Consider the following 24,841-nt stretch of genomic DNA (forward strand, 5'->3'; position numbering starts at 1 on the left):
ATTTGCAGTGTTATGTATACTTGATTGAACATGATAATATTCTACTTTGTAACACTATATTATTATAGACTTGTTTTCTGAAAAAAATTAAAAAGGTACTGCACTGTTTTAACTAGACTTATGTTAGCTTTAGTACAAATTTGTAACTTCCACTTTATTTTAAAGAATCTCCAAAGGGGTTTTAGCATTCATAAACTTAGAATCTATGATTTAATACACTACTTTGAATGAGAATTCCAAAAGTTAATTGTCCAAATTTATCTCAAAGGTTTGCTTCAGATTAACCTTTCATTCAACAATATAAAAATAAAAAAACTAATCTGTGTTTACAGGATCTTTCACTAGAATCTTATTTTTTAAACTGTATCTAGTCTAAGCATCACTTTTGCAGAGCTATCCAGAGTGAAATAGCTCCCCGAAGGACTAAAAAGAGTTTGCAATAAATATACTATAATAATATAAATCTGTATCGACAAGAGAATTGGCCAGATTTTTTATTTTTAAATGATCCATAAAGAAATAAAGGTTACAGGAAATACATACCTACATTTCCAATATTTTCCAACTGGAACTTTTTCAAAAGAAGGATTTGGGCTCTTGGGAAAATTCTTCCTGCACCAGTCAATCAAAAATTGCTTTGGAGATTTACCAGTCCAACTTCGAGCACTATAATCAAAGTTTCTAATATCCAGTGGTTCTTTCTTTTTCACTACAAGAGCAGAAACACACATTTTAAGTCTCCTAAAGTTTATTTTATAATCCTTTGAAGTTAACACCATTTATACCTTCTATTTAAATCTATTTCACTAGACAGAAATATTTTCTGAAATGTTTTGCAGAAATGTTGGTATCGATGATATATGACAGAAATGTCTGCATTTCCCACAGAAGGATCTAGCAAAAAGTCACAGTATTTTGCTATCTTTTATCATTCAATAATTTCAGAACTTTCATTATAAAGTTTGGTTATTGGAAAATAATCCAACTCTTTCAAGATTTATCATGGAAACAGTTTTAAAAGATGAGACAGTGACATTAAAAACACTAACTAGCACTACAACTGGAAAAAAAAATCTAAATTTTAGACAGGACAGCATGGCAAAAATAGCTTTCAATCTAATCTGTTAAAACAAACACAAATCCTTTAAAGCCAGCTTGGTTGGTGAGACAGACTGATCTTTTGCAGATGACACCAAGGTGAGCAGGAGTGTTGATCTGCTGGAAGGCAAGAAGGCTCTGCAGAGGGATCTGGACAGGCTGGATCAATGGGCTGAGCCCCATGGTCTGAGGTTCAACAAGGGCAAGCATCAGCTCCTGTCCCTGTGTCACAACAACCCCATGCAGCACAGTAGAGTGACTGGGAAGTTGACCAGTAGAAAAGGATCTGGGAATGGTGGGAGACAGCAGCTGAACATGAGCCAGCAGCGTGCCCAGGTGGTCAAGAAAGCCAGAGGCATACTGGCTTATACCAGAAACAGTGAAGTCAGAAGGATCAGGGCAGTGATAGTCCCCCCCTGTACTCAGCACTGGGGAGGCCACACCTTGAATCCTGTGTTCAGGTTGGGGCCACTCACAAGAAAGACACTGAGGGGTCCAGAGAAGGGCAATAAAGCTCATGAAGGATCTGGAGTGCAAGTCCTATGAGGAGCAGCTGAGGGAGCTGGGATTGTTTATCCTGGACAAAAAGGAGGCTCAGGGGAGACCTTATAATTCTCTACAACTGCCTGAAAGGATGTTGTATCTGGGTGGGGTCAGCCTCTTCTGCCAGGCAACCAGGGACAGGACAAGAGGAAATGGCTTCAAGCTGCACTAGGGCAAGTCCAGGTGGGATGTTTGGAGGAATTTCCTCACAGAAAGGGTGCCAAGCATTGAAATGGGCTGTCCAGGAAGGTGATGGAGTCACCATCCTTGGAGGTGCTTAAGAAAAGGCTGGATGTGGCACTTTGTGCCCCGGTCTAGTTGACATGGTGGCATTTGGTCAAAGGCTGGACTTAATCTCAGAAGTCCTTTCCAACTAAATGACCCTGTACCCTTCTGCGGTAGTGTAGTCCACTCTCTAATCAGAGGTTCCTGACTCAGCCCTGCAAACCAATACAACCTAAAAAAACAAGAACTAATTCTGAAAATTTGTGGTACACTACAGCCTTGTACTGAACCACTTCCAACACACCTTTGTCTTCCTTTGCAGCACCATCAGGTTTTTCAAGCAAGCTCAAATTCAAAGTGGTTTCTTGAGGTTGAGGTGAGGGAGTTTTTTTCTTTTCATTTTGCTGTTGGTTTGAAATCTTTAGAGCTGGATTAAAGACTGGATGTTCTTCAAGTACTGCCATTTCTGTCAGAAAGAGAATGTAACTTAAAGCCATCAACCACTTTAAAAGATCAATTATATTTACTCATAGTGAGTACCCCAAACCAGGAGCAGTGAAATGTTACTGACATTTTAGAATTTGATGCACATGGAAAGGACAGATTCATAAAGGCCTGCATTTCACACAGTGGCATAAAAGATGATGAATTACTTGCCTAACAAATACATAGGCCAGAAAATAAAACACAGGTAACTAGTACAGCTCTACCTTGCTGAATTCTTCTTATTTTCTCCTGTGCTGCCTTCTGGCCTTGCTTATCTTTGTCTTGCTTGGAGATGCTTCCTTGTTCTTTTGCTTCCGAAAGCTTGGCAGACAGATGTACGTATCTCTCATTCTATTTTAAGGGAATTATTAATTACAAGTTGAATATTGTAAGCTTGTAACTTTTAACAAACTTCATAACAAAAAAGTGGAGGGTTTTTGTCCTTTACACCAAGATTACACAACAAAGAAACAATTAGTTTTTAATAACTAATAGCCAAAACCTCTCAGAAATTCATAGTCACTTTCCTAATCAAACTGTGATACAGTTGAAGAATTTTGCCATTCCAGAACAATGCATTCAACATTTTGAATCTGGTACAAAAAATACAGGAAAGGAAAAACAAGTTAGAAAAGGACAATTTTCAACACACTTCCCTTCAGTAGCCAAATATAAAACAGATAAAATAAAAAAGCATTCAACCCCCAACTTCTAACAAATAGATCCCCCACATGCTGATGTACCAGATGTATCAGATTTTCAAGGACTTTCAAGAAGCATTATTTTATCTTACTGGGTCAAATGGTTCCTCAGCTGTCTCTTTCACAGACTCATTCTTCTCTTCATCACTCTGTTGCTCAGCATATCGCAAAATCCATTCCTTCATACTCACTTCTTTCTCCTTCTTCACATTGGTCTCCTAAGAAAAGCAATGTAAGGTAAAAGCAATGATAAAAGTAAGTGAAACCATCTATGTTTTTTTATGGCAGTGCCTAGGAACTAATGCTTAAGATTTTATATATAAACTAAGTTACATGAAAAAAACACACACGGGGCAAATTTCTATAACCAGGGTAAATATCTCACTATAAAATTACATAAATCTGAACACCAAAATGACTGTAATTGCTATACGAAATTAAATTCCTTGCATGAAATCTTCTCAGTTTCTAGCTTTAAGATTCAAGAACCACAGAAATGAAAACACTGCAAGTACACAGGCAAACTTAAATCCACACAAATATGTAAAGAGTGCCACCACTAAGTAAACACAATAAACCCATTCTAGGATAAAATTAAGCTTGGGTTGGAAGGGACCTTAAAGATCATCTAGTTCCAAGACACCTGCCAGGGCCAAGGGACATCTTCCACTAGACCAGGCCGCTCAGTGCTCCATCCAACCTGGCCTTGAATGCTTCCAGAAAGAAGGCATCCACAGCTTCTCTGGCCAACCTGTTCCAGTGCCTCAGCACCTTCACAGTAAAGAATGTCTTCCTAAGATCTAACCTAAACCTATATCCTCTTTCAGTTTAAGACAATTCTTCCTTGCCCTATCACTACATGCCCTCGTAAAATGTCCCTCTCCAGCTTTCTTGTAGGCTCCCCTCAGGTAAGGGAAGGCTGCCATCACATCTCCCCAAAGCCGCCTCTTCTCCGGGCTGAACAATTCCAATTCTCTCAGCCTTTCCCTATAGGAGGGGCACTCCATCCTCCCTCTGATCATCCTCATGTCCTTCCTCTGGACTTACTCCAACAGATCCATGTCCTTCCTGTGCTGGGGACCCCAGAGCTAGATGCAGCACTGCGGGTGTGTCTTGCAACAGCAAAGTAGAGGAGCACAAGCATCTCCCCTGCCCTGCTGCCCACGCTGCTTTTGATGCAGCCCAGGATACAGTTGGCTTTCTGAGCTGCAAATGCACCTTGCTGGGTCATGTCAAGCCTCTCATCTACCAGTACTCTAAAGTCTTTCTCAGCAGAGCTGCCTTTGGTCTGTTCATTCCCCAGCCTGTGTTGATACCAGGGCTTGCCCTGACCCAGGTGCAGCACCTTGTACTAGGTACTGTTTAAACCTTAGGAGATTGCCTGTGCTCTACCACAAAAATGAACTATGAAGAGCCCTCTGAACTCCACATGAAATACACAATACCTTTGAATGTTCATTGCACTGAAGTTAAAATAATGTGGGTGAGAATTTTTAATCATGTGATATTTGCATAAGCTTTCCATATCAGTGGTGGAAACCAATGCAACTCTTGGACTTCAGAAAACTTTGGGGTTTTTTTCTCTCCCATAAACACAAATGAAATTTTCAGTTTACCTTGGTTTCAGGACCATTTGCCTTCTTTTTGTTATCTGCTAAGCAAGGCAGAGGTTCACGCTGTAATACGGGAGAACAAAACTTTGCTCTTGGTTTCTGCTGCTGTCCCTCAAACTGCTGGCTAAAACCTTCAGGCAAGGCATCTTCAAAACAAAAAAACCCATGTCACAGAAAATCTCAGTAATTACTGAAAATGCTTTGAAGTGTGTTGGGGACCAACTAGAAGAACACAAAACAAAGCCAGCACACCTGAAATAAAATTAGGCTTTAGCATATAATGCTATTATTTGCTTGTTGGACTTTCACAGAACTCCAAGAGTAGAACAAGAAGTTCGTAGGACTTTAGACACTAAAATACCCCAGAATCAGCTGGGCACCTCGGAGGAGGACACTCTAGTGACTACTAGTCTTAGTGAAATATGTATTTAATTACTACTGTGAAGCATTCCCATGGCAGAGCAGGTCCTACTTCTCTCCTATTAAAAACTATTCTCTGTCACCATACTTACCATCAGGAAGGTTTAAACAAAGCCAGTCAAGGGCAGAGTGAAGATCACCACCATACAAAAGCGTATTTTTCATTGCTTCTTCAATGTGTTCAGTCTTAAAAGAGAATCTTTGTAAGGCCATGTATACATCCTATAAATTAAGAAGTCAGAAAACATCAGGATTTCATCTAGCAAAGTAATATAGGCTCATAAACTTCTGTTTCCCACATACCAGAAAGCTAACATTGTTAACAGAGGTCAACTACATAAACCAATGTATCAGAAGCCTAAACAGAAAATTCTGTTTTGCACACAGATTTTATAGTATTTTCTTTGTACATATGCACGCCTAGGTATATATAAATCTGTATTCCATCGTCTGTACAGAACGTCTTTATTAGTTAAATAAAGATACACCTACAATTTCTCGGCTAAATGAAAAGAAAAATCTAGAAAACACAAAACATTTAGATTAAGCACTATTTCTCTATCATTTCTGAAGACCCTAGTTCCTGAAACCATAAAGATGTGCCTTTCCTAAAAGCATACCTCTTAATTCCACTGACTAATCATTAACATAACTACTGAAAAGCATGATGTACTGGCTTGTACTGCAAACCAAAGTGTAGTACGATACATGATAAAAATGACAAGCATTAAACTGTTTATTCTAAATAAGTAATGGTTGGAAAATGAAACTTTGACGTCTACCTGCAGTTTCTTTGCAGTAAGTCTTTTGGAAATCATTCCTTTGTCATCATTTTGGTTTTTATGGTCATTGATCACATCAATAATCCTTTTCTCTAAATGACCGTTTATCGTTACCTGTACAGAGAAAATCAGTTGATACAAAGTAAACATTACAAATTTTATGACATACCAATACTATTCATGGCTAAGGACATAAGAATGCAGAAATCTTTCTGCCATTCAAATTCCAGCTTTTCCAGCTTTTGTTTTTAAGTGCCATAAACATTTCTCCTGAAAGAAATGCTTCTTTACTTTTGCAACCTATATGCTTTTACTTGAAATAGAAGAGTTCTTTCCTTATTACAAAGAAGGCCCATTTACATCCTCAAGGAAATTCAGTATGTCAAGGGAAATACTCTACGGAAATAAAACAAAAATTCTACTTGAAAAAAACAAGGCCTCTCTTCCCTGCTTACCACAGCTGGTATAAAATAACTTGAACATCGAGATACGACCTGTGATGTTCTCCTTCCTATATAACTTTTCTAAAACATGAACCAAGCTTTAGTTACTACTAAGGTTGTTATATAAAATCTGTATTCCTTCTTTGACAGAATAACAATCCATATGCACAGTAGAAGTCCAAACATAACTCTTAACAGTCTTGCATGCAAAGTATACTTAGAAAATTAGACATTCTCCTACACTGATAATTTACCCCTATTTCCAAAAGCACACTCAAAACCCCAAACATAATCAATCAATGTCTAATACATGAACGCAGTTTACCTGCACACATAAAACTGAGGACTGGAAGGAATATTTATTTGGCTAAAGTGGTGAGTGTGTGGCTCGGCTTCACGAACGAAGATTTGGGAAGGGCTGTCCCCAGGTGGGTGTGCCCTTCCAGCCTGTGCAGTGGATTTTAGGTGAGGCTCAGTGTGGGCAGAACTGGCCTCACTGTTTAAGTCCTGAGGTTCATCTGCCACAGCTGAACAAGCTTGGACAGTGACAGTGAAGTCCTCAGTACTAGAACCTACAGCCCCCGGCATTTCCCAGGAGGTCTCCCATACAAGTACTAATCCAGGGCTGACCCTGCTGAGCTTCTGAGATCTGACGGAATTGGATGTCAGGGAGGCATTTAACTGCCTGGCTAAAGTGGTACTATGAAAATAAAAGTTATTTTACGTAAAGAAAATACTCACCTTAAGAACAGATTTATCTAGATTTGCAGCAGCACTGGAATCTGTTGTTGAACTAAAACTGTAAGTTTTTGGACCTGCAAATTGCAAATAGCCTTCAATTTCATAAGCAGAACACAGAGAACATTGTGTACAGTAGCTAAAGCCAACCTAAGAAAACACAGGTCAGTACAAACAACTATTACACCAATTTGTCGGAAACTTGCAGGTAAATAATAATTAGAATAATCAAGAAAGGCCTTGACCACAGATCATAATTCTTTGCAGACAAAATACAAAATTCAAAGTGGCACAGCGAGAGGAAATGGGATTAATTTCTCACTCTCTCTAAACATGGACTGCCAAATAGGGAAGGTCATGGCAGGTTCAAAACATGCAAGACTGTTGACAATTTTTTATTACACGGTGCATAACAATGTAAAAGAACTCTGTGCCACTAAAGCTACGGATAATAGAAATTTATCAAGGTTCAAGAGCAGATAGAACAGTTTTGTCGCAAATAAATAAATTAATATGGGAGGGCATTGAAAAAAACATATTGCATCTAGTTCAGAAAGGCCCTAAGCCACAACTGATGGATGATGCAATAGCCCACAGCAGTAGCACTGCATGTCTGACTTATTCTTACCTGGGTACCTGCTTTAGTTCCTGTCTAGGATGGCACTCGGTTACTTTGATCTGACCCACTACGGTCATGCTTAAATGCTTTTCATTTACTAGCTATAAGTTAAGAAACTAATTCACAAAACTATTTTTGTCATTAATTACAACACACAGCTTGCTGTTGGATTCCATCACTTTCAGAACACACACAGGGTGTCTGGTACTGCACAGGCAGAAAGAGACCAGGCAAGCCCAGCACTTCTACCACCCTGGGGGGCTGCACACTACTCCAGGGGGAGTGACTCTGTGCTCCAGGAAGCACAGACACCTCCCAGCAGGCAGGCTTGTCCATGCCAGCCTGCTTGCTGAAGCGCTCTGGGAAAGCCTGCTCTGAGATCCAGGTCAGGATGGGGTGCAGGTAACTGCACTTCAGGAAAAACATGGTCACCTCTGGTCAGGAAATTCAAACAGCTGCCAGCACTCAAAAGTTACTCACCAGCACTGACTGGTGGGCTCTGAAACCATGCAGTGTTTACAGTATACTAACTTCTCACTTACACTGACTGACTTTTCTCCATTGTATACAATGCAGGACAGAAGTGGGATATTTTCTGACAAGGACTGAGCACCATGGCCATTGGATGAGTCAGAGATACAAGAAACACCTTTAAGAGCCCAGATTTGTAAAAGCAAAATACACAAATAGATTCAGGACACTTATATTAATGGATTGCAAGACTTTCTGGTAAAAAGTTGGAATTTCAGATGCCCTGGCCATTGCATGATTTCATCATGGTCTGCAAAACAATCTGTCCTAACATTATCTGGTATCTGTGCTACTTTTGGCAAAGCTGGTTTATTGAAAACAGGCATCTCACAGTGCTGCAGAATACAAGCTTTTCAGACTAAACTCAGAACACTCATTCCTCAGCTCATCCAACACTGCTGAAGTGCTTTCAGCGCTGTAACTGCTCTTTCAAGACAGAAAAAACCCCTAAAATAATCCCAAATCTGCATTATTTTGGTTTTGACAACATACATAAGAAGCTCTGGGAAATGTGTCATCCAAACACCTTCTCCCACAGGATCTGCTGATAATCTAGTAATAAGACTTTTTGTTATTAACACATCGATGCCAACAAGGCTTATATGCCTGAAGACAACCCTGAAAGCAGAATCACAGAAAAGCTATGGTTGGAAGAGACCTCTGGAGATCATGTAATCCAATTCCCCTGCCAAGGCAAGGTCACCTAGAGCAGGTGACACAAGAATGAATCCAGATGGATTTGGAATGTCTCCAGAAAGGGAGACTCCATGACCTCCCTGGGCAGCCTGTTCCAGTGTTCTGCCACCCTCAACAAAAGGAAGTTCTGAAACTTGCTGTGATTTAGTTTGTGGCCATTGCTCCTTATCCTGTCACTGGGTACCATCGAAAAGAGTCTGGCACCATCCTCTTGACACCCGGCAGTAAGATAGTCATATAAATTAATAAAATCCCCTCTCAATCTTCCCTAGCCTAAGCAAGCCCAGCTCCTGCAGCCTCTCCTCACAACAGCTCCAGAACACTCATCGTCTCTGTGGCCTCGCTAGACCCTCTCCAGCGGATCCGGGTCTGTCCTGTGCGGAGGGGCCCAGCACCGGCGGGGCCGAGCAGAGGAGCAGGATCCCCTCCTCTCTCGCCCTGCCCTTCGGGCCCAGCAGGCTGACCCCAGGTCCGCCCAGCCCCGCGGTGATTCCCGCTGCCCGTCCCGCCTCCCAGTTCCCCCTGCTGTCCCGGTCCTGGCGCGGGGCTCCCTGTCCCTCCCTCCCCCCAGCCCCCCATACCGGTTCTGGCGCGGGGTTTCCAGTCCCTCCCTCCCCCCCGTTCCTGTACCGGTCCTGGCGCGGGGCTCCCTGTCCCCCCCTCCCTCCCCCCCGTTCCCGTACCGGTCCTGGCGCGGGGCTCTCTGCCTGCGGGCGCGGGGCGGGGCGCGCTCCTGCCCGGGGGCTGCGGGGGCTGCTCGGGGCGCGCGGCGGCGGCGCGGGCGCGGGCGGTGGCGGAGGCCGCGGTCTGGGCCGCGCTGCCCGCACGCTGCTTCTTGTTGCGGCCGCCCATGGCCGCCCCCCAGCCCGGCCGGCCCTGAGCGCGCCTGCGCACAGCCCGGCACGGCGCGCGGCCGTGACGCCCCCGCCGCCGCCGCCTCTCATTGGCCCGCGCGTCCAACCCCTTCCGGCGCCCGCGGCCTCCGCCTCCGGTTGCTGCTCCTGCCGCGGCCTCCGCGCGGCGCCCCCGGGATCGGCAGCGGACTCGGACTCGGGCTCGGGCTCGGGCTCGGGCTGTGCGTGCCCTTCCCGCTGTCCTCGGCCGGCGGGCGGCTCTGCCTCCCCTCAGGGTTTCCGTGGCGGAAGGGCCCCGCGTGCGGGGCGCTGTGGAAGCGCCGCGGCCAAGATGGCGGAGGCGTTCGGGGACGAGCTTTTCAGTGTGTTCGAGGAGGACGCGGCCGCAGCCGCCTCTGGCGCCAAGAAGAGCAAAGCGGGCGCCGCCGAGGGCGCCAGGAGAGCAGGGTGAGTGCGCGAAGCGGGGCCGGCCGTGCTCGCCGACGGGGGCTTGGGCCTTAGCGCCGGGCCCGGCTTGTGCTGACGCGTGTGAGGTGCTGAACACGCCTGGGCCGAAGAGTCGGTGCAGCGTGAAGGGACTCAATGTCTACAAGTGTCTGAAGGGGGACTGCCAAGAGGAGGGATCCAGGCTTTTCTTGGTAGTGCCAAACAGTAGGACAGGAGACGGTAACGAGCAGAAAGTGGAGCACAGAAAGTTCCATCTGAGCGTAAGGGAGAACTTTACTGCGTGGGTGGCCACGCACGGGAGCAGATTGCCCAGAGAAGTTGTGGAGTCTTCCTCAATGGAGATATTCAAGAACCTTCTGGATGCAATCCTGTGCCCTAGGATAACTGTGCTTGAGCAGAGAGTCAGACCAGATGACCCGCTGTTCTCCCTTCCACCCAGACCCATTCTGTGACCCATTCTGTTTCCCAGAATTCCTGGCCCTGAAGTTGTAACCAGCCTTGGCTCAGCAGGCAATTGAGAAACTTTGGGACCTGGTGGTCAGCATATCTGGGAAGGAGCTTGAAATCCCACAGCATTTTTTGTTAGTAGAGTTCCCTGGGTTGTCCGGTGAATCCAGTGTGATCACAGTTTCCCTTGGGACACCTGTTTTTTTTCTTGAAAATAAATAAAATAAAGATGCAAAGTTTAAATTTTTTGTCTATTTATGTTGCAGGAAAGTATTGGAACAGAAACCTTCAGTACCAGCAACAGAGAAGCCGAAAAGGGAACTTGAAATTGATAGTACTGAAGATGTTATGTCAGGAAAGAAGCCCAAACTGGAAGACGTTGTATCAGAAGATGCTAAGTAAGTGTCCAGCCTAATGTGTAAGGTAGTCCTAGTAAGCCATAGTGGTTAGCTGTTGCCAGCTGTGAACAATCAATATAAAGTCGTTTTGTGGTGTTTTTGTGTAAAGGTGAATTGTCCTGAAAATGTGCATTTCTATTCTCTGTTTTCAGTGAGGATGTGCTGCTAGTGCAGCCTCAGCAGTGATGGGCACTGGGTGTATTTATAATAATAGTGCAGACCCATAGGTGTCTGCAATGCAAAGTGTTCCTGTCTTTGTGGTTACTGGTGTGAATTGGGCGTTATTGGTCAAAGCCCTCCTGTTGGTTGCACACACAGCAGGGTGCGAGCAGCCAAGTACTCGGGAGGAGCTGGTCTGGTCTTGCTGTGCTCCACACCATTGAGAGATGGTTGGCTTGGGATGCAGGGAGGAGTATTTTGGATGATGGGACAGAAACAGGACTTTTGAGGCATGTAAGGCGGTAACTGCAGCAAATGTTTGAAATTACTGGCATGCATTTAAATTTGAGCATAAGTAGTAGTTTTTTGTCACGGTCAGAGGGGTATAACTTGGACGTGTCAGCAGCTGGGGATGTGAGGCAGCTGAAGGAAGCCAAAATGCCATTTTTGTGCTGCAGTATCTGCATGTCTGTCCATTTTTTCTTTCTAGAACTTCATGACTGGTATTATGAGGTGCTTTGAAAACAGATAGAAGGGGCAGTGTAGGCAGCTTACTGTATCTTCTGTAGCTTTGAAACTTGGAGGTTTGTGATGATACAGAAAATTAGGAGGGTTCATGGAATAAAAACTCACACAAATGCAGTGTGCACTTTCTGCTCAATATGTAGAAAACTCTGCTACAGAAATAGAAAATACATGTTTGCTGTGTTTCTAATGCTGGTTTTGGGGTGATGTGTTGTTGATGTCTGTCAGGCAGAATTCTGGTCTGGATTGTCGTTTGGTCTCACATAGTAATTTTTCCTAAGTCCAAAGTAAGATTTTCTATGAGATGTAAAGCAAAATATACAAAGGTCATAGGCAGTGGAAAGGGCTCTAAAGGTTTATTTCAGAAGTGAGGACGCTGAAAACTCACAGGTCCCAGTGGTGCTGTACATGCAGCACTGGGCCTCACAGGAAAGGCAAAAGCACGAGGCTTTTGTTCCTGCCTCAGCTTTGTCATCGCTTCGCTCTCCTCGACTCCCCCATTGGCTGCCAAGGCCTTACAGCACATTTTTGAGTGTTGTCTCTCTTGTGCCTGTGGAGGGCACGCAGAGAAACATCCCAACACCGTGTCTGGGAAAGGTGCTTCGTTCCAGCCAGATAAGATTCCTTAATGAAAAATAACTGTCTCCTCAGTAGCAGCATCTTCCAGAAAAGAGCTATTTACATCTACAGAAGGTTACGAGAAGCCTTATCACACTGTAAACAAAGGGTGTAGAAGCAAGAGAGAACCAGCGCCAACATTTTAAGTCAATTTCTGTTAGTGGTCTTAGTAAAATATATACTTGCCCGCAGTAGCTTACCAAGTGTATTAAAGCCATCAGAAATAATCAGTTTCATGCTGTAAGACTCTAGTCCCTGCTTGTGGCCATGAGAGAAGGAACTGATAAAGAAAATGGGCTTTGTCTTCAGGCAGCTGCTTGCGATGCTCCAGGCTGATGTTAACTCTGTGTCATGACTAGCAGCAGGAATACCGGTCTTGAATCTTGCTTTGCTGTGTATTGGGGAAAAGTCCTGATTTAATCCTAAATCTTTGCATGAACAAATGTGATCCAAGTGCTGTTTTGTAGTGAAAGCTTTTTAGCAGTAGCTAAAGTAGATTTACATAGTAGGAATATTTTAACGTACAGGTACTGTCCCTGTCAAGACTGTGCGTATTTTCTTTAATGTTGCAGTTAAAGTAGAGGTGAAATTCAACATGTTCGTGTGTATAAAGAAAACAGAATGTTTGCATACTTTTTGGCAATCCTAACTCCTCATGTGTTTTCAGTCTGGCAGACCTGATGCCTCAAGTAAAGGTACAAGCTGTGGAAACTGTTGAAGGTTGTACGCATGAGGTGAGTGCAGTGAAAATGCATGTGAAGAATACAGGCTTGTTTCATATATTGTATGTGTTACTGCCAGGTTAATAGTATTGTCTCTTTTGCTTGTAATTAGTGTGTCACAGAGTTGCATAATCGTTTAGATTGGAAAAGACCTTTGAAATCATCAAGTCCAGCCATCAGCACAGCACTGCCAGTTCAACTACCAAAACAGGACCCCAGGGCTACATCTACATGACTTTAAATACCTCCGGGGATGGTGACTCAGCCACTTCCCTGGGCAGCCTGTTCCACTGCTTGACAGGCCTTTCTGCGAAGAAATCTTTTCTAAGTGCTAATGTCTTATGCATGTCCAGTCTTCCCTGGTGCAGCTTGATGCCATTTTTGTAGTCCTGTGACTTGTTGCCGTGGAGGAGAAACCTTTGACACATGTGGGTGGCTGCAGTTCTGCCTGGGGTTGTTGTGGCCCAAGGGCAGGACCTGCCACTTGGCCTTGTTGAACCTCATACCATTGGCCTCAGCCCATCAATCCAGCCTGTCCAGATCACTCTGCAGAGTATTTTTTACCCTCCAGCAAATATGTAATATTTATGCTTGTAAAGAGTTTGAAGTGTATATCTAACATGGAGCACGCACAAAATGCGGTGAAAAAATAGTAGGATGTCTTACCAGAAGCGGTTTGAATCATACTTGAAATAAAATTGAGTAAAAGACTCGTTGATAATGTAGATAGGTTTCCATATTTGAAAGGTGCCAAGACCATTCTGAGCGCTGTTGTTGAGGAGGAAAACCCACTGGCTGTTCAAATAGGACTGTGTTCATAGTGTGATCTGTATGTGCAGCAATGCATTGAAATAGTCTGTTGTTCAAGAATGAAAGGCTTTCTTGTAAAGCTGGTTACTGTTGAGATTTACATATTGGTAAAAAGAAAATAAGTTTTTGGTGAAAATTATCCATTCCATTCTCAAATTACATTGATAGACATAAATGCAAATTTAAATGTGAAAAATGGGAATTATTAATGCCCATGTGTCTCTACAATTACTGTTATCTTGAGATGTCTTACAGAGGTTTGCTTTGACTTAGTAACTCAAGAGCACTTAAGTATTTAGAATGAATAAACATGAGCTGTTGACCAGGAACAGGAAAGTTACCTGTTTAAATAACAGTGTCCTTGGAAAGGGAATATTATCAGTGTGAGCTGAGTAATTGCTTCTAATATGCACTGGCCAGAAGCCATGGTTGTGTCTTGGCCTGCAGAGCTGATGTTCCAAGGTAGGTGAAGCAGTAACATTTCACACAAGACAGCAGGGATATCGGAGAATTGAAAGATGGAGCATTGTTGGGGCAGGAGAGTAGAGGGGCTGGTTGAAAAACTGAGAGGAAGGAAGAAACCCTTGACATGTGAGCTCATAGAAACAGGATAATGAAAATTCAAATTAGTTCTCATACACTTTACATTACCAGACATGTCATTGCAGCGGACACAGAATTCTGCAACTGTTTTTATTTTAAATCTGTTTTACAGGTTGCACTTCCAGCAGATGAAGAATTCACTGGTCTGAAGCCAAGAACTGGAAAAGCTGCAAAAGTATGTGGTAGATTGCATTTCTTTTTCGTTTTGTACGTCCTTTAGAAAGCATATGAGAGCAGAGTGAAAAATTACATTCTTTGTCAGTAAGGTCTGGAAAAGATAGTCTCTCATAACTAAGATGTTTCTGCGTTTAAAATTGAGAGAGTAAATTTTGTGATTGAAAGGGGTGGATAGGCTGTTACGGTGTAATTTCTTTCTACAGCATCAGACAGTGGCATCACTAATTTCTGTCACTGAGGCAAGATTTTCATTTGCTGTGACAACACATAAAGATCTTAAAATGGTGTTAGATAAAAATATTGAAATACGAAGTCATTGCAGAATATTGGATTAAGATCAGCTGAAATCACAAGTATTTGCAGGATTTCTACCTCTAATTTGCACGTTGTATCAGTCAGAAAATTAATTAGATTTAACTCTGTCTTAAAATTATGTTTTCTCATTTTTTCTTTGTAGGAATATCCATTTATTCTTGATGCCTTTCAGAGAGAAGCTATTCTTTGTGTAGATAATAACCAGTCTGTGTTAGTGTCAGCTCATACATCAGCTGGTAAAACTGTTTGTGCTGAGTAAGTAATTTTCTAATAAGCTCTAATTAAAGAAAAGTGTGATGTTCATTGTGTCAGGCTTCATTTATGTTTAAGCTTAACTTCTATTTTTAAACAAAAGTTTTATTTTTAAACAACCTGTTGGAATGTTATTGTGTAGATTCAAAAGAAACTTTCTTCAGTACAGATCTGCATAAATCTCAAAAAAACCTGCCTTTGTTTTCTAGCTGCTGGCTATCACTAATAAGCACTTCTTACGGTATTTTTGCTTTGTCAGAAGCACTGGTTTAATGGAGTTTGCAACTTAGTGTTTATCAGGCAAGAAGTTTTTAAAAGCTAGTGTATATTCTCTGTCAGGGTTTTGTCAGATAGTGCCGTGGCTTTGCTGAGCTGAAGTAAAAAGTGGGATGTACATGATGATATATCAGAGCATGGGCTCAAATTAAAATGGTTTTGTTGCAAGTCAGTGATAGTTTTTTAATTAATCTAAGTGTGCTCTGGTGTCCATTAAAAGCAGTTAACTTGGTGTCAAAGATTTTTTACTCTCCAAAGAGGCATATGTAGTTGAGTTAGGATTGCAGCGAACTTAATAATGTAGATATGAAAAGCTGGATATATTAGAGCATGGGTTCAAGTGTTGCATATCACTCTACTGGGGTTCTGAATTGCATAATTTATCTCGCTTTTAAGCAGAAGATTGGAGCAAAGTAATGTGCTTTGAATGTCTTGCTGACAACTGATATGTACAATGTTTGAATACAGGTATGCAATTGCCCTGGCTTTGAGGGAGAAACAACGTGTGATATTTACCAGTCCAATTAAAGCTCTGAGTAATCAGAAGTACCGTGAGATGTATGAAGAATTCCAGGATGTTGGTTTGATGACTGGGGATGTTACCATTAATCCTACAGCTTCTTGTCTGGTAATGACAACTGAGGTAAGATCAGTTGTAATTCTTGATCTGTGTGTTTTCTTCTATAATTTTTTGATTAGGAAGCTCTGACATTAAAACATTAAAGTTGCCCAGTTAGGATAGAAAATGTTCTTAAGTTCATTATGACTCCTTTGAATGTTTTAACTTCAGGTTATTTAAAAAGTTAGGTAAATTTCAATGAATTCATGCTTTTGAACTGTTAGGAACTTTAATTGTAATGTGGAGAGAGTCAGAACTTAATTTCCTGATGGCTCAAGACACAGTTTTCTTTGGATAGAAGTGAAGTACTGACAGTCAGGCTACCGAATCCTGTGGGGTTAGTATTTTGTTGTAGGGAGAAAAGATTGGGAAGAGCAAAATCATTGAGGGATAGTTGAGTGGTTCACACTAGGCAGAAGAACCCAAGGAATATATGCACCTTTTCACTTCTGGTAACAAAGTACTGTTGGCAGAGTTTTGTCATATTTCTGTCCAGCCATGAACTGGAACTTTGTCTCTTTTTGTCTACCTCAAAGGACCAGACAAAACTTTGGTAGGGAAAGATTGGGGTAGACAGGCAGGATGATTTGATTTCTGACAGAAGGTCTCCTCTGGATCAGAGGGAGGTTATCTGCTAGGATGAGGGAAAGAGAAGGCTTGTCAGAAGTAGATCTGTAGATGTCTAACAATTATGGTGACGTAGAGGCAGGGGAAATTTAATGTTTTATTCCTTCATGTTCGTTTACTATTCCTTGCAGGGAAATCAGTTCTCATGTAATGAGATTTATTAAGATGAAATGAACTTGGAAAGCATCTCAGAACCTATCTAAAATAGCATCTAAAATGCGTTTATGTTTGTGTAGAATAAAATTTTATACTGCCATGTAAATGTCAATCAAAAATTCTGCCAGTTTTTACTGACATCTGTAACATGACTGTTAGTTCATGTGATGGAACTCAATATATTTTTTCCTTTTTTAGATCTTGAGAAGTATGCTCTACAGAGGTTCTGAGGTTATGCGGGAAGTTGCATGGGTTATTTTTGATGAAATTCACTACATGAGAGACTCAGGTATCTTCTGTGGACGGGTTTTTTTCGAGAAATCTGGTTCTTTTCCTCAAGAACAATTCCTTTTTCTTTTGAAGAATTAAGTCTTATTCTCTCTCTTTTAAAATAAGTCATCTTTGTGTCTAAAGCATTAAGAGCTTCTTTCCTACTGAATGTAAATAATTATGTGTTTCAGTTTGCATTTTCTTGGCCAAGGCAAAAGCAACTTTGAGGGCATTTGATACATCCCACTTGTCTAGGGTTCTTTTAGTTTTTGTTTTATTTTGTCTTTAAGCTTGCTGTTCTTTGGCTTCAGGGATGAAAATTATGCTTTGATCACATAAATTTTCCATATGACTTCCATTTGCAGAACGTGGTGTGGTTTGGGAAGAGACAATTATTTTGCTCCCTGACAATGTACATTATGTGTTCCTTTCTGCAACTATTCCAAATGCCCGTCAGTTTGCTGAATGGATCTGCCATCTTCACAAACAGGTTGTGTTTTTGATGTGCTGCCCCTTCATCTTTGTTGTCTTGTGACATAAAACTATTTGACTGATGACACCTGGACCTTTGAGTGTGTTTTTAGTCACGTTATTTCTTACAGATGATAGTACAGATCACTCCTGGCTTCTCTGGTTGTACTCTTACTTTTGGCTGTTGGTTGCACATGGCAACATTAGAGCTGTTTCTTTAGTGTTTATTTTCCACAGTTACTTGGGCACCTGCCAAATTTCAGCAAACATCCTGAATTATGAAACATGATGAATGTACAGTGATTTTCAGAGGGCTGATAGAAAAGAGGTTATTGAGAGAAATTATTTGAGGAGCACTGTAAAAAGGCCATGTGGGGATCAAAAGTAAATCTTAAATCCATTGGAAATAATATATACGCTTGCAAAGTGAGAAAAGAGGAATGAAAGAAATTCATCCTGTCCTTTAACATTTAGGGCTTTAATTTTATTCCTTTTTTTTAAGACTTACTTTTGTAGCAAAGAATATATGAATTAGAATTGGGGAATTTAATGTTGACAGGAGGCTGGTCCAATTTTAAAAATATCCCAGAGACTGATCCTTAAAACCCCTCGACTTTGTTTTGCCAAATGCTAGATTATGGGATTTTTTTCAGGCAAGATTGAGATAATATTTAATATTTAAAAGGAAGTGGTTTGTTTACTTTTTCCTAGACAAGTTTTCTCTGACTGTTGAAGTGTTAAATGTTGATTAAAGTCTACTGTGAGCCTTTTTTAGGGGTTAAGAAATAATTCAGGCTTTTTTGCAAAATGCAAGTTAACAGTTTTTTTCCTTCAATTTAGAAAGTGTTAATACTGTGTGCTGTCTAATAATGCTGAAGGAAATATTGGATGTGTTTACTGTTTGTGTTCGTGAGAGAGAATCTGTGTAGCCAACTTGTGTTCTAAAGCATTTGCAAACTTCCATTTTCTTAAACAATGTCATTAGTACAAAACCCATATTTTAGGAAAGAAAATTTGTTTTCTTAGTTTTGGAGAGCCTTACTTTCTGGCCTTTAGAAAGTTGTATTTTAATAGCAATAAATTGGATTTTCCATCAAGCATGTGATTGTACAGTGCAATTATAAACATAAAATATTTATGTGAATTCTGTTCTTTCTTTATAGCCCTGCCATGTGATTTACACTGACTATCGACCCACTCCACTGCAGCATTATATATTCCCAGCAGGAGGAGATGGACTCCATCTGGTTGTTGATGAAAATGTAGGGAATGTTCAGTTTTTTGAAATACTGTTTCTCTCACTTATTTTCTACATTCCAAAGCTTGAGCTTTTACAAAATTTGAATGGGCTGCCTAAGGGATATTTCTGTTAAAATTAAGGACAAGTGAGTAATGATGATCTCTAAATTGCTGTTAGATTTTTAGAGTCTCATACGAGGAATTGGTTATCTAATGTCATGTGATCAGCTGAGTAATACTTCCCTGGCATGTCTGTAAGTGCCCACTTCCTTGCTGTGCTTTCTGAAGTGCATGTTGCTCTCTGGAAATCTGCAAAGTAGTCGATGTTCCTACTACTGTTTCTCTTTCAAAAGAAAACGTAGTGGCATGTACATTTTGCTTTGGTTGAGGGGGCAAAATTCTTAAAGGAGTTTGAACTGACAGCTTGTTTAAAATTCATCATCAGTTTGCTCAGCAGTAGCTGATACCATAAACAGCAGTACTGCACCTGAAGCTGGATCTTCTTTGGGCAGTGTAGTTTTATGTGGACATTCTTAAAAGTCAGTTTTGGTACTGTCTCGTTCAGCAGGTCTGGTGTGATTGATGGTGTGGTGGTTGGAGCAATGAGCAGCAACTGCAGAAACACCAATGTAGTTCTGAGCTGTGACACTGACATAGTAAAACTCTTGCCAGCTTGTGTGTTGTTTTTGTCCTTCCGCCTGTGTATGTGGGATCATGATACGGGTTGTGCAAAGCATTAATTATTTTCAAGGGGACTGTGTAAGAAGTAACTGCTAACAAAGGCTGTGTTTTACATCTAGGGAGATTTCAGAGAAGATAATTTTAATACAGCAATGCAAGTGCTTAGAGATGCAGGAGATTTAGCAAAAGCGGACCAGAAAGGTAGGAAAGGAGGAACAAAAGGTGAGTTTGAATCCCATTCTAAGGTAACTTTTTGTGTAATACTACAAAACTGTTTGCAAGGTGTGCTTGTGTCTCAATTACTCTGTAAGATATTTTTTTTTAAATTTAATTTAAATCTCTCTGCAGGTCCTTCAAATGTTTTTAAGATTGTGAAAATGATCATGGAAAGGAATTTCCAACCCGTGATTATTTTCAGCTTCAGTAAGAAAGACTGCGAAGCCTACGCACTTCAGATGACAAAGTTAGATTTCAATACAGGTACAGATAAATCATAAACAATTTTATTGACAGATGTATCTTGTTGTGAAATCTTACTTTTCCTTTGGAACTGTCTGCATAAAAACAATGAAAAGTACATACGGCTTTTTTGTTTACTATGCCAGTACATCAGGCTGTTTCATTGGTGTACAGAGTATTGGGTCACCACAACGTTGAACAGTTAATATATTTTAAATTCAATGTCTTTCTCCAGTAACCTATTTATTATAATAATAGCAGAAGAGTTCCTAGAAAATCCTGTCTATAATGGGATCATAACAAAAGTATTTCCCAAAATTTTCATGGTATGTCCATGTTTTTGTGTTAGAAAAATGAGTCCAAATAACTGTTTAACAAACCACTAGATTGTTTTTTCTCAACTATGCAATCCAGTTTTCTTCTTTCCTTCTTCCCCCTTGTCCTCAAAGTGAAAACCAAAAAGTAAACAAAGAAGATTTTTTCATCTTGGACTAAGACCAAGCTTGGCAATTAAATTTTAAGTTTGTTGCTTCTCGGAAATCTGAAGAGTTGTAACAAAAATAAGGAATTTGTTGTAAATCAATGTATTGTTTCACGTTGGTGAACTGTTTAGGGTTCTTGCTTGCTTGCTTGCTCCAGTCTTTGCACGTTCTGGTTCAGTGTTGCAGAATAATGCAGGTGTTTCTGTCAGAAAACTTAAAGGTATGTGTAAGTGCAGAGATGCATTTTCATATGTTTTCTTCGGAGTCACACCTTTAAATGCATATTCTTAGTATTTGTACTTCTTAGTAGGAGGAGTGTAAACTTGGAGAGTTAACAGGGAAGAGCCTGTATGTCAATGCAGACAGAGACTAGTAGTTGGAAGAGTAACAGGGAGGTTTATGAAATAGACAGGTGGTACATAAAACTGATAATTCCAAAGTTTAGAAGTAGCTGAATTTCGATTTATTCTGACAGGTTTGTTCTATTTTCATTTTTCCTTAATCATCTGCCTCTGGTTTACTGTGAGGCTCCTTTAGGCTCATTGAAGTCTTGATTGTTTGACCCAGTGTGGGAGGTTTTGTTTAGACTTCACAGTCTCCCATGCTGTTTTTATTGTAAACTTTAGTAAATCGTAGAGTATGATAACACTTTATTTACATATGGTATGAGCATTCTACATCTTGTAATAATGTACAAATTGCCTTCTTAGATGAAGAAAAAAAGATGGTTGAAGAAGTGTTCAATAATGCAATTGATTGTCTGTCAGATGAAGACAAAAAGCTTCCTCAGGTGAGTGGACATTGAATAGGACTCTTTTGAATATGGATGAATTGCTACTCTCCTGTTACCTGCAACTTTTGAGGCTGTGTATCTTTTGTAGAGGGAACAGAAATTAGGGAACTGGATAATCTCATTCATCTCCCCAGGTTTTAACATCTCTTCCATTGCTCCCTGTAATTATGAAATAGGTAATTAGCTTTCCTTCCAGTTGTGATTCCAGCAGATGACATGTGCCAGAGTTAACTTGCCCCTTGTTTTGCTTTTTTCTAATTATGTTTTCAAGTGAACATAAGAGCTTACAAAGAGGGAGTCCTGAGTTTAAACTGTCTGGGAATGGTTGAAGTGAGAGTGCAGCAAGCACTTTCCAGTTGTTGGCAGCTGAAGCTTTCAGAAAGTTGTATTGGTGCATTTGCAATTTATTTTTTAATGACTAAGTATAGTGAAATTATTCCATCTTTACAGACGGAAAATACAAGCTTCTAAATGGACTACAACATTCAGTACTTCTGTAACACCTACTAAAACTGTAGCTTTTTTTACCCCTCTCTACTATTGATTTGTGTCCATCATGTCTTAATGTTGTGATCCTTATTGTAAGCATGGGGATTTCTCCATGCAAAAAATCACCCATTTAATTTTTGACCATGCCTTCTTGGTTTGTGTTTCACATACCTGTTTTATGAACATGTTAAAACCCCAGAAAATAGGAATCCAGTTTATTAGGTGGTGTGTGCTAGGGGTTTTTTGTATGCTTAAAAGAGGGGCATCATATCCCAGTTATCTGTTTTGGTACCAGTGTATTCTCAGAATTAGGTTTGGGATGAAAACCAAGTGTTAGTAGATTGTTAATGAGAATCTGTGTTGACAAACAAAATAACAGAGAGGAAGCTAAGTTTATGTAGGTATCTGTTTATAGTATAATGTTTTTAGAATTTAGGACTTTATTTCAGTCATTTGCAGCCTGAATTTCCCTGTCTGGCTCTCATAGGTGGAGGCTTTGTTTTACAGCACATCCCAGTGAGTGAATTGCAACAACTCAAATTGAAACAAAGTATCTCATACATACCAGAATCACAATTTCAAAAAATTATTTTAAATGAGGCGCTTTTTTTAATAAAAGGAAATTTAAATACTAACTGTGTATGTAAATGTGTAATTTAGGGCATACCCTCACAGTGCCTAACCCAGCTGGAGACTGGTCTACCGAAAAAATTGGCCTCTGGCTTTACCCTTCATCATGATTGTGCTAGTTCTAATTGGAATGTAATAATGAAAGGGTAGTTAATTTATTTTAAACTGGTAAATAGTGAATGACTTGAACAGTAAGGGCAGTGGTGAGATTTTCCATACAGGTTTAATTTTTTAGTAACAAATACTAAAATTTGTTTATTGATCTTTTGTACATTTGTTTGCAGGTTGAGCATGTACTTCCTCTTCTGAAACGAGGAATTGGTATCCATCACGGTGGTTTGCTCCCTATCTTAAAAGAAACCATAGAAATTCTTTTTTCTGAGGGCCTAATAAAGGTATTTTTCATGTCTGTATTTAGTTTGTTGTGAGCACATAATTCATAATCCTGAAAATCAAAAAATTACATCTTAGCTCAGGATGTATGTTAATAATACAGTGGAAATCTATACAATTGCAGCTGTAGCATTAAGTGTTCCAGATTTTATTTGAAAGTATTTGAACTTAAAATCTCTAGCTTGGAACATTTTCTTCAACTGTTTTATTTTGTTCCTATAAATTACTGTGGGCATTTACCAAGATGTTTGTTGGTTGTCCTAAGTGACATACTGTCAGAAAAATGTAACCTAAAATGAAGCTTGTATAGGGGTTTTTGGGTAGCCAACTCCTATTTTCTTCTTGCAAACTTTGAGATTTGAAATTAATTGTTACTATTGATTAATGTAATTTGCACCCCCTTATGTTTTCTTTTGGAGTCTAACTAGTCCCATCTAACTAGTTTTCATGTCTTCCCAGAGGAAGCAAGGGAAGAGAGAAGGAATGGTTTTGTCCAGGTTTAGGTATTGAATATGCCTGTGTTCGCTGAGTTGACTGTACATACGTATTAAAATCTGGAGAGATTTTGTGTAGCAATGTCTGATTATTTTCATGTCTACTTGAGAGCCTCTTTTTTTGCTTTCTTAACTTCATTTTGTTTATTTAGGCCTTATTTGCAACAGAGACCTTTGCTATGGGAATTAATATGCCAGCCAGGACTGTGCTATTTACGAGTGCCAGTAAATTTGATGGGAAAGACTTCCGATGGGTGAGTGAGAAGCAGGTTCTGTAGAATAACTGAATTCTGTTATTTAAACCTTATTAGGATTAAATTTATTCTTGATATGTTCCTTCAGTGTAGTAGGAAATGTTTTTTCTTTCAAAAATCTTTGTTCCTTAATCCATTTAAAATTAGTGAACAGATTCTTGAAGACAAGGCTCGTCACATTATCCGTGGGATTATTTAATAGATACACCAGAAATTCATCAAACACAGGTTAGCAGTAGGCATTGGATCAGGCTAAGACTTCTGCACAGTTTGCCCAGAACCGTGAGACCCAGATGTTTTATTCTGTGTCAGAGAATTGTGGAGGATAAATGGACTTGGTATCCTGTCATAAAGATCAGTAATTCTGACAGACACAGGAGAAGAGACACCTTGGGAGAGTGTTGATTCTGGTTTAGAGAAATTTTTTCTATAGCTCATGGGAAGACAAGTTAAGGGAGAGAAAAGTTCTTAAACCACTGGAAAACAAATAATTATAAAAATTTAAACATTAAAAACAGGTATGTGATTTACACAAAATAATAATGAAGGTTTACAAGTCATCGCAGCAGAACTTTATGAGTCACGGTTCATCTTTCAGAGATCGGAAAATGGTGGTGAGCAGGACAGGTGACTTAAAGACATTCATTATGAGGTGAACATCTCTTCAGTCTTACTTTGGGCTGTTCAGTTTCACTATTCATTCAGTTTGATTGCATGTCCTTAAGATATATGTGAGAATGAGCTACCTTTGAGGTATCAGATATGTGGAACTTCAGAAATGACAGTATAGTTTGCTTAAGTAGTTTTTGAAATCTGACTTAAAGTGTCACTTGGGAAGTTGTTGGGAATGCAAGTTGCACAGATGACAAAATACTCTGGTTTGTAACTTGTTGAGTCATGGGACCAGTTGTAGCTGTGTCTTGTCCATGTCCCATTTTTTAATAACCTCTTCAATTTCACAGATATAAAAATACTTTTGCAAGGTATCAGTATTTTAATGTCACTTTTTAATAAAATTATACATTATTTGATTGTAGTGAAGATTCATTATCACAGTGTTGAAGGTGTACTGTATTTCCACCATGCCCAGCAATCTTAGATTACCTAAGACATTAGTAAAATGGCTTTTGTCCTTACTGAAATGATGCGTGGTGATACAGAGCTATAGGAGTATTAGTTACATACCTTATTCATAAGTGGATTTATATCCTTGCTTAGTGATCAGTTGTGATGAATTAATGCAATCTGTGAAAAGCTTATGTCTTAGATAACTCCTTTGCAATTTC

General features: G+C 40.2%; 2 protein-coding genes across 5 annotated transcripts in view; one reads left to right on the forward strand and one right to left on the reverse strand.

Moving 5' to 3' along the window:
- Window positions 1–9,768, reverse strand: part of DHX29 (DExH-box helicase 29) — a 31,674-nt gene extending 21,906 nt beyond the window's left edge. For 3 of the 4 annotated variants that reach the window (XM_071580623.1, XM_071580624.1, XM_071580622.1), the window contains exons 1-9: window positions 9,579–9,768; window positions 7,053–7,126; window positions 5,869–5,982; window positions 5,179–5,308; window positions 4,670–4,812; window positions 3,146–3,271; window positions 2,577–2,703; window positions 2,171–2,332; window positions 544–709 (exon numbers count right to left, since the gene is read on the reverse strand). In XM_071580623.1, coding sequence (XP_071436724.1) covers window positions 544–709; window positions 2,171–2,332; window positions 2,577–2,703; window positions 3,146–3,271; window positions 4,670–4,812; window positions 5,179–5,308; window positions 5,869–5,982; window positions 7,053–7,126; window positions 9,579–9,747 — 1,211 coding nt within the window. In that variant the 5' untranslated portion in view covers window positions 9,748–9,768. Of the gene's footprint in view, window positions 1–543; window positions 710–2,170; window positions 2,333–2,576; window positions 2,704–3,145; window positions 3,272–4,669; window positions 4,813–5,178; window positions 5,309–5,868; window positions 5,983–7,052; window positions 7,127–9,578 lie in introns of those variants that run through there. The other variant, XM_071580625.1, reaches the window with a different exon arrangement.
- Window positions 9,769–9,863: 95 nt separating this feature from the next.
- MTREX (Mtr4 exosome RNA helicase) overlaps window positions 9,864–24,841 on the forward strand; it is a 42,177-nt gene continuing 27,199 nt past the window's right edge. Inside the window, exons 1-14 of the mRNA XM_071581596.1 lie at window positions 9,864–10,196; window positions 10,910–11,041; window positions 13,011–13,077; window positions 14,591–14,653; window positions 15,113–15,225; window positions 15,967–16,141; window positions 17,099–17,189; window positions 17,536–17,660; window positions 18,805–18,903; window positions 19,681–19,783; window positions 19,910–20,041; window positions 21,213–21,292; window positions 22,699–22,809; window positions 23,454–23,555. Of these exons, the coding sequence (XP_071437697.1) occupies window positions 10,081–10,196; window positions 10,910–11,041; window positions 13,011–13,077; window positions 14,591–14,653; window positions 15,113–15,225; window positions 15,967–16,141; window positions 17,099–17,189; window positions 17,536–17,660; window positions 18,805–18,903; window positions 19,681–19,783; window positions 19,910–20,041; window positions 21,213–21,292; window positions 22,699–22,809; window positions 23,454–23,555 (1,509 nt within the window). The 5' untranslated portion in view covers window positions 9,864–10,080. The remainder of the gene's footprint in view (window positions 10,197–10,909; window positions 11,042–13,010; window positions 13,078–14,590; window positions 14,654–15,112; window positions 15,226–15,966; window positions 16,142–17,098; window positions 17,190–17,535; window positions 17,661–18,804; window positions 18,904–19,680; window positions 19,784–19,909; window positions 20,042–21,212; window positions 21,293–22,698; window positions 22,810–23,453; window positions 23,556–24,841) is intronic.

Source organism: Pithys albifrons, chromosome Z (assembly GCF_047495875.1).
Source record: "Pithys albifrons albifrons isolate INPA30051 chromosome Z, PitAlb_v1, whole genome shotgun sequence".
Taxonomy (NCBI): Eukaryota; Metazoa; Chordata; class Aves; order Passeriformes; family Thamnophilidae; genus Pithys; species Pithys albifrons.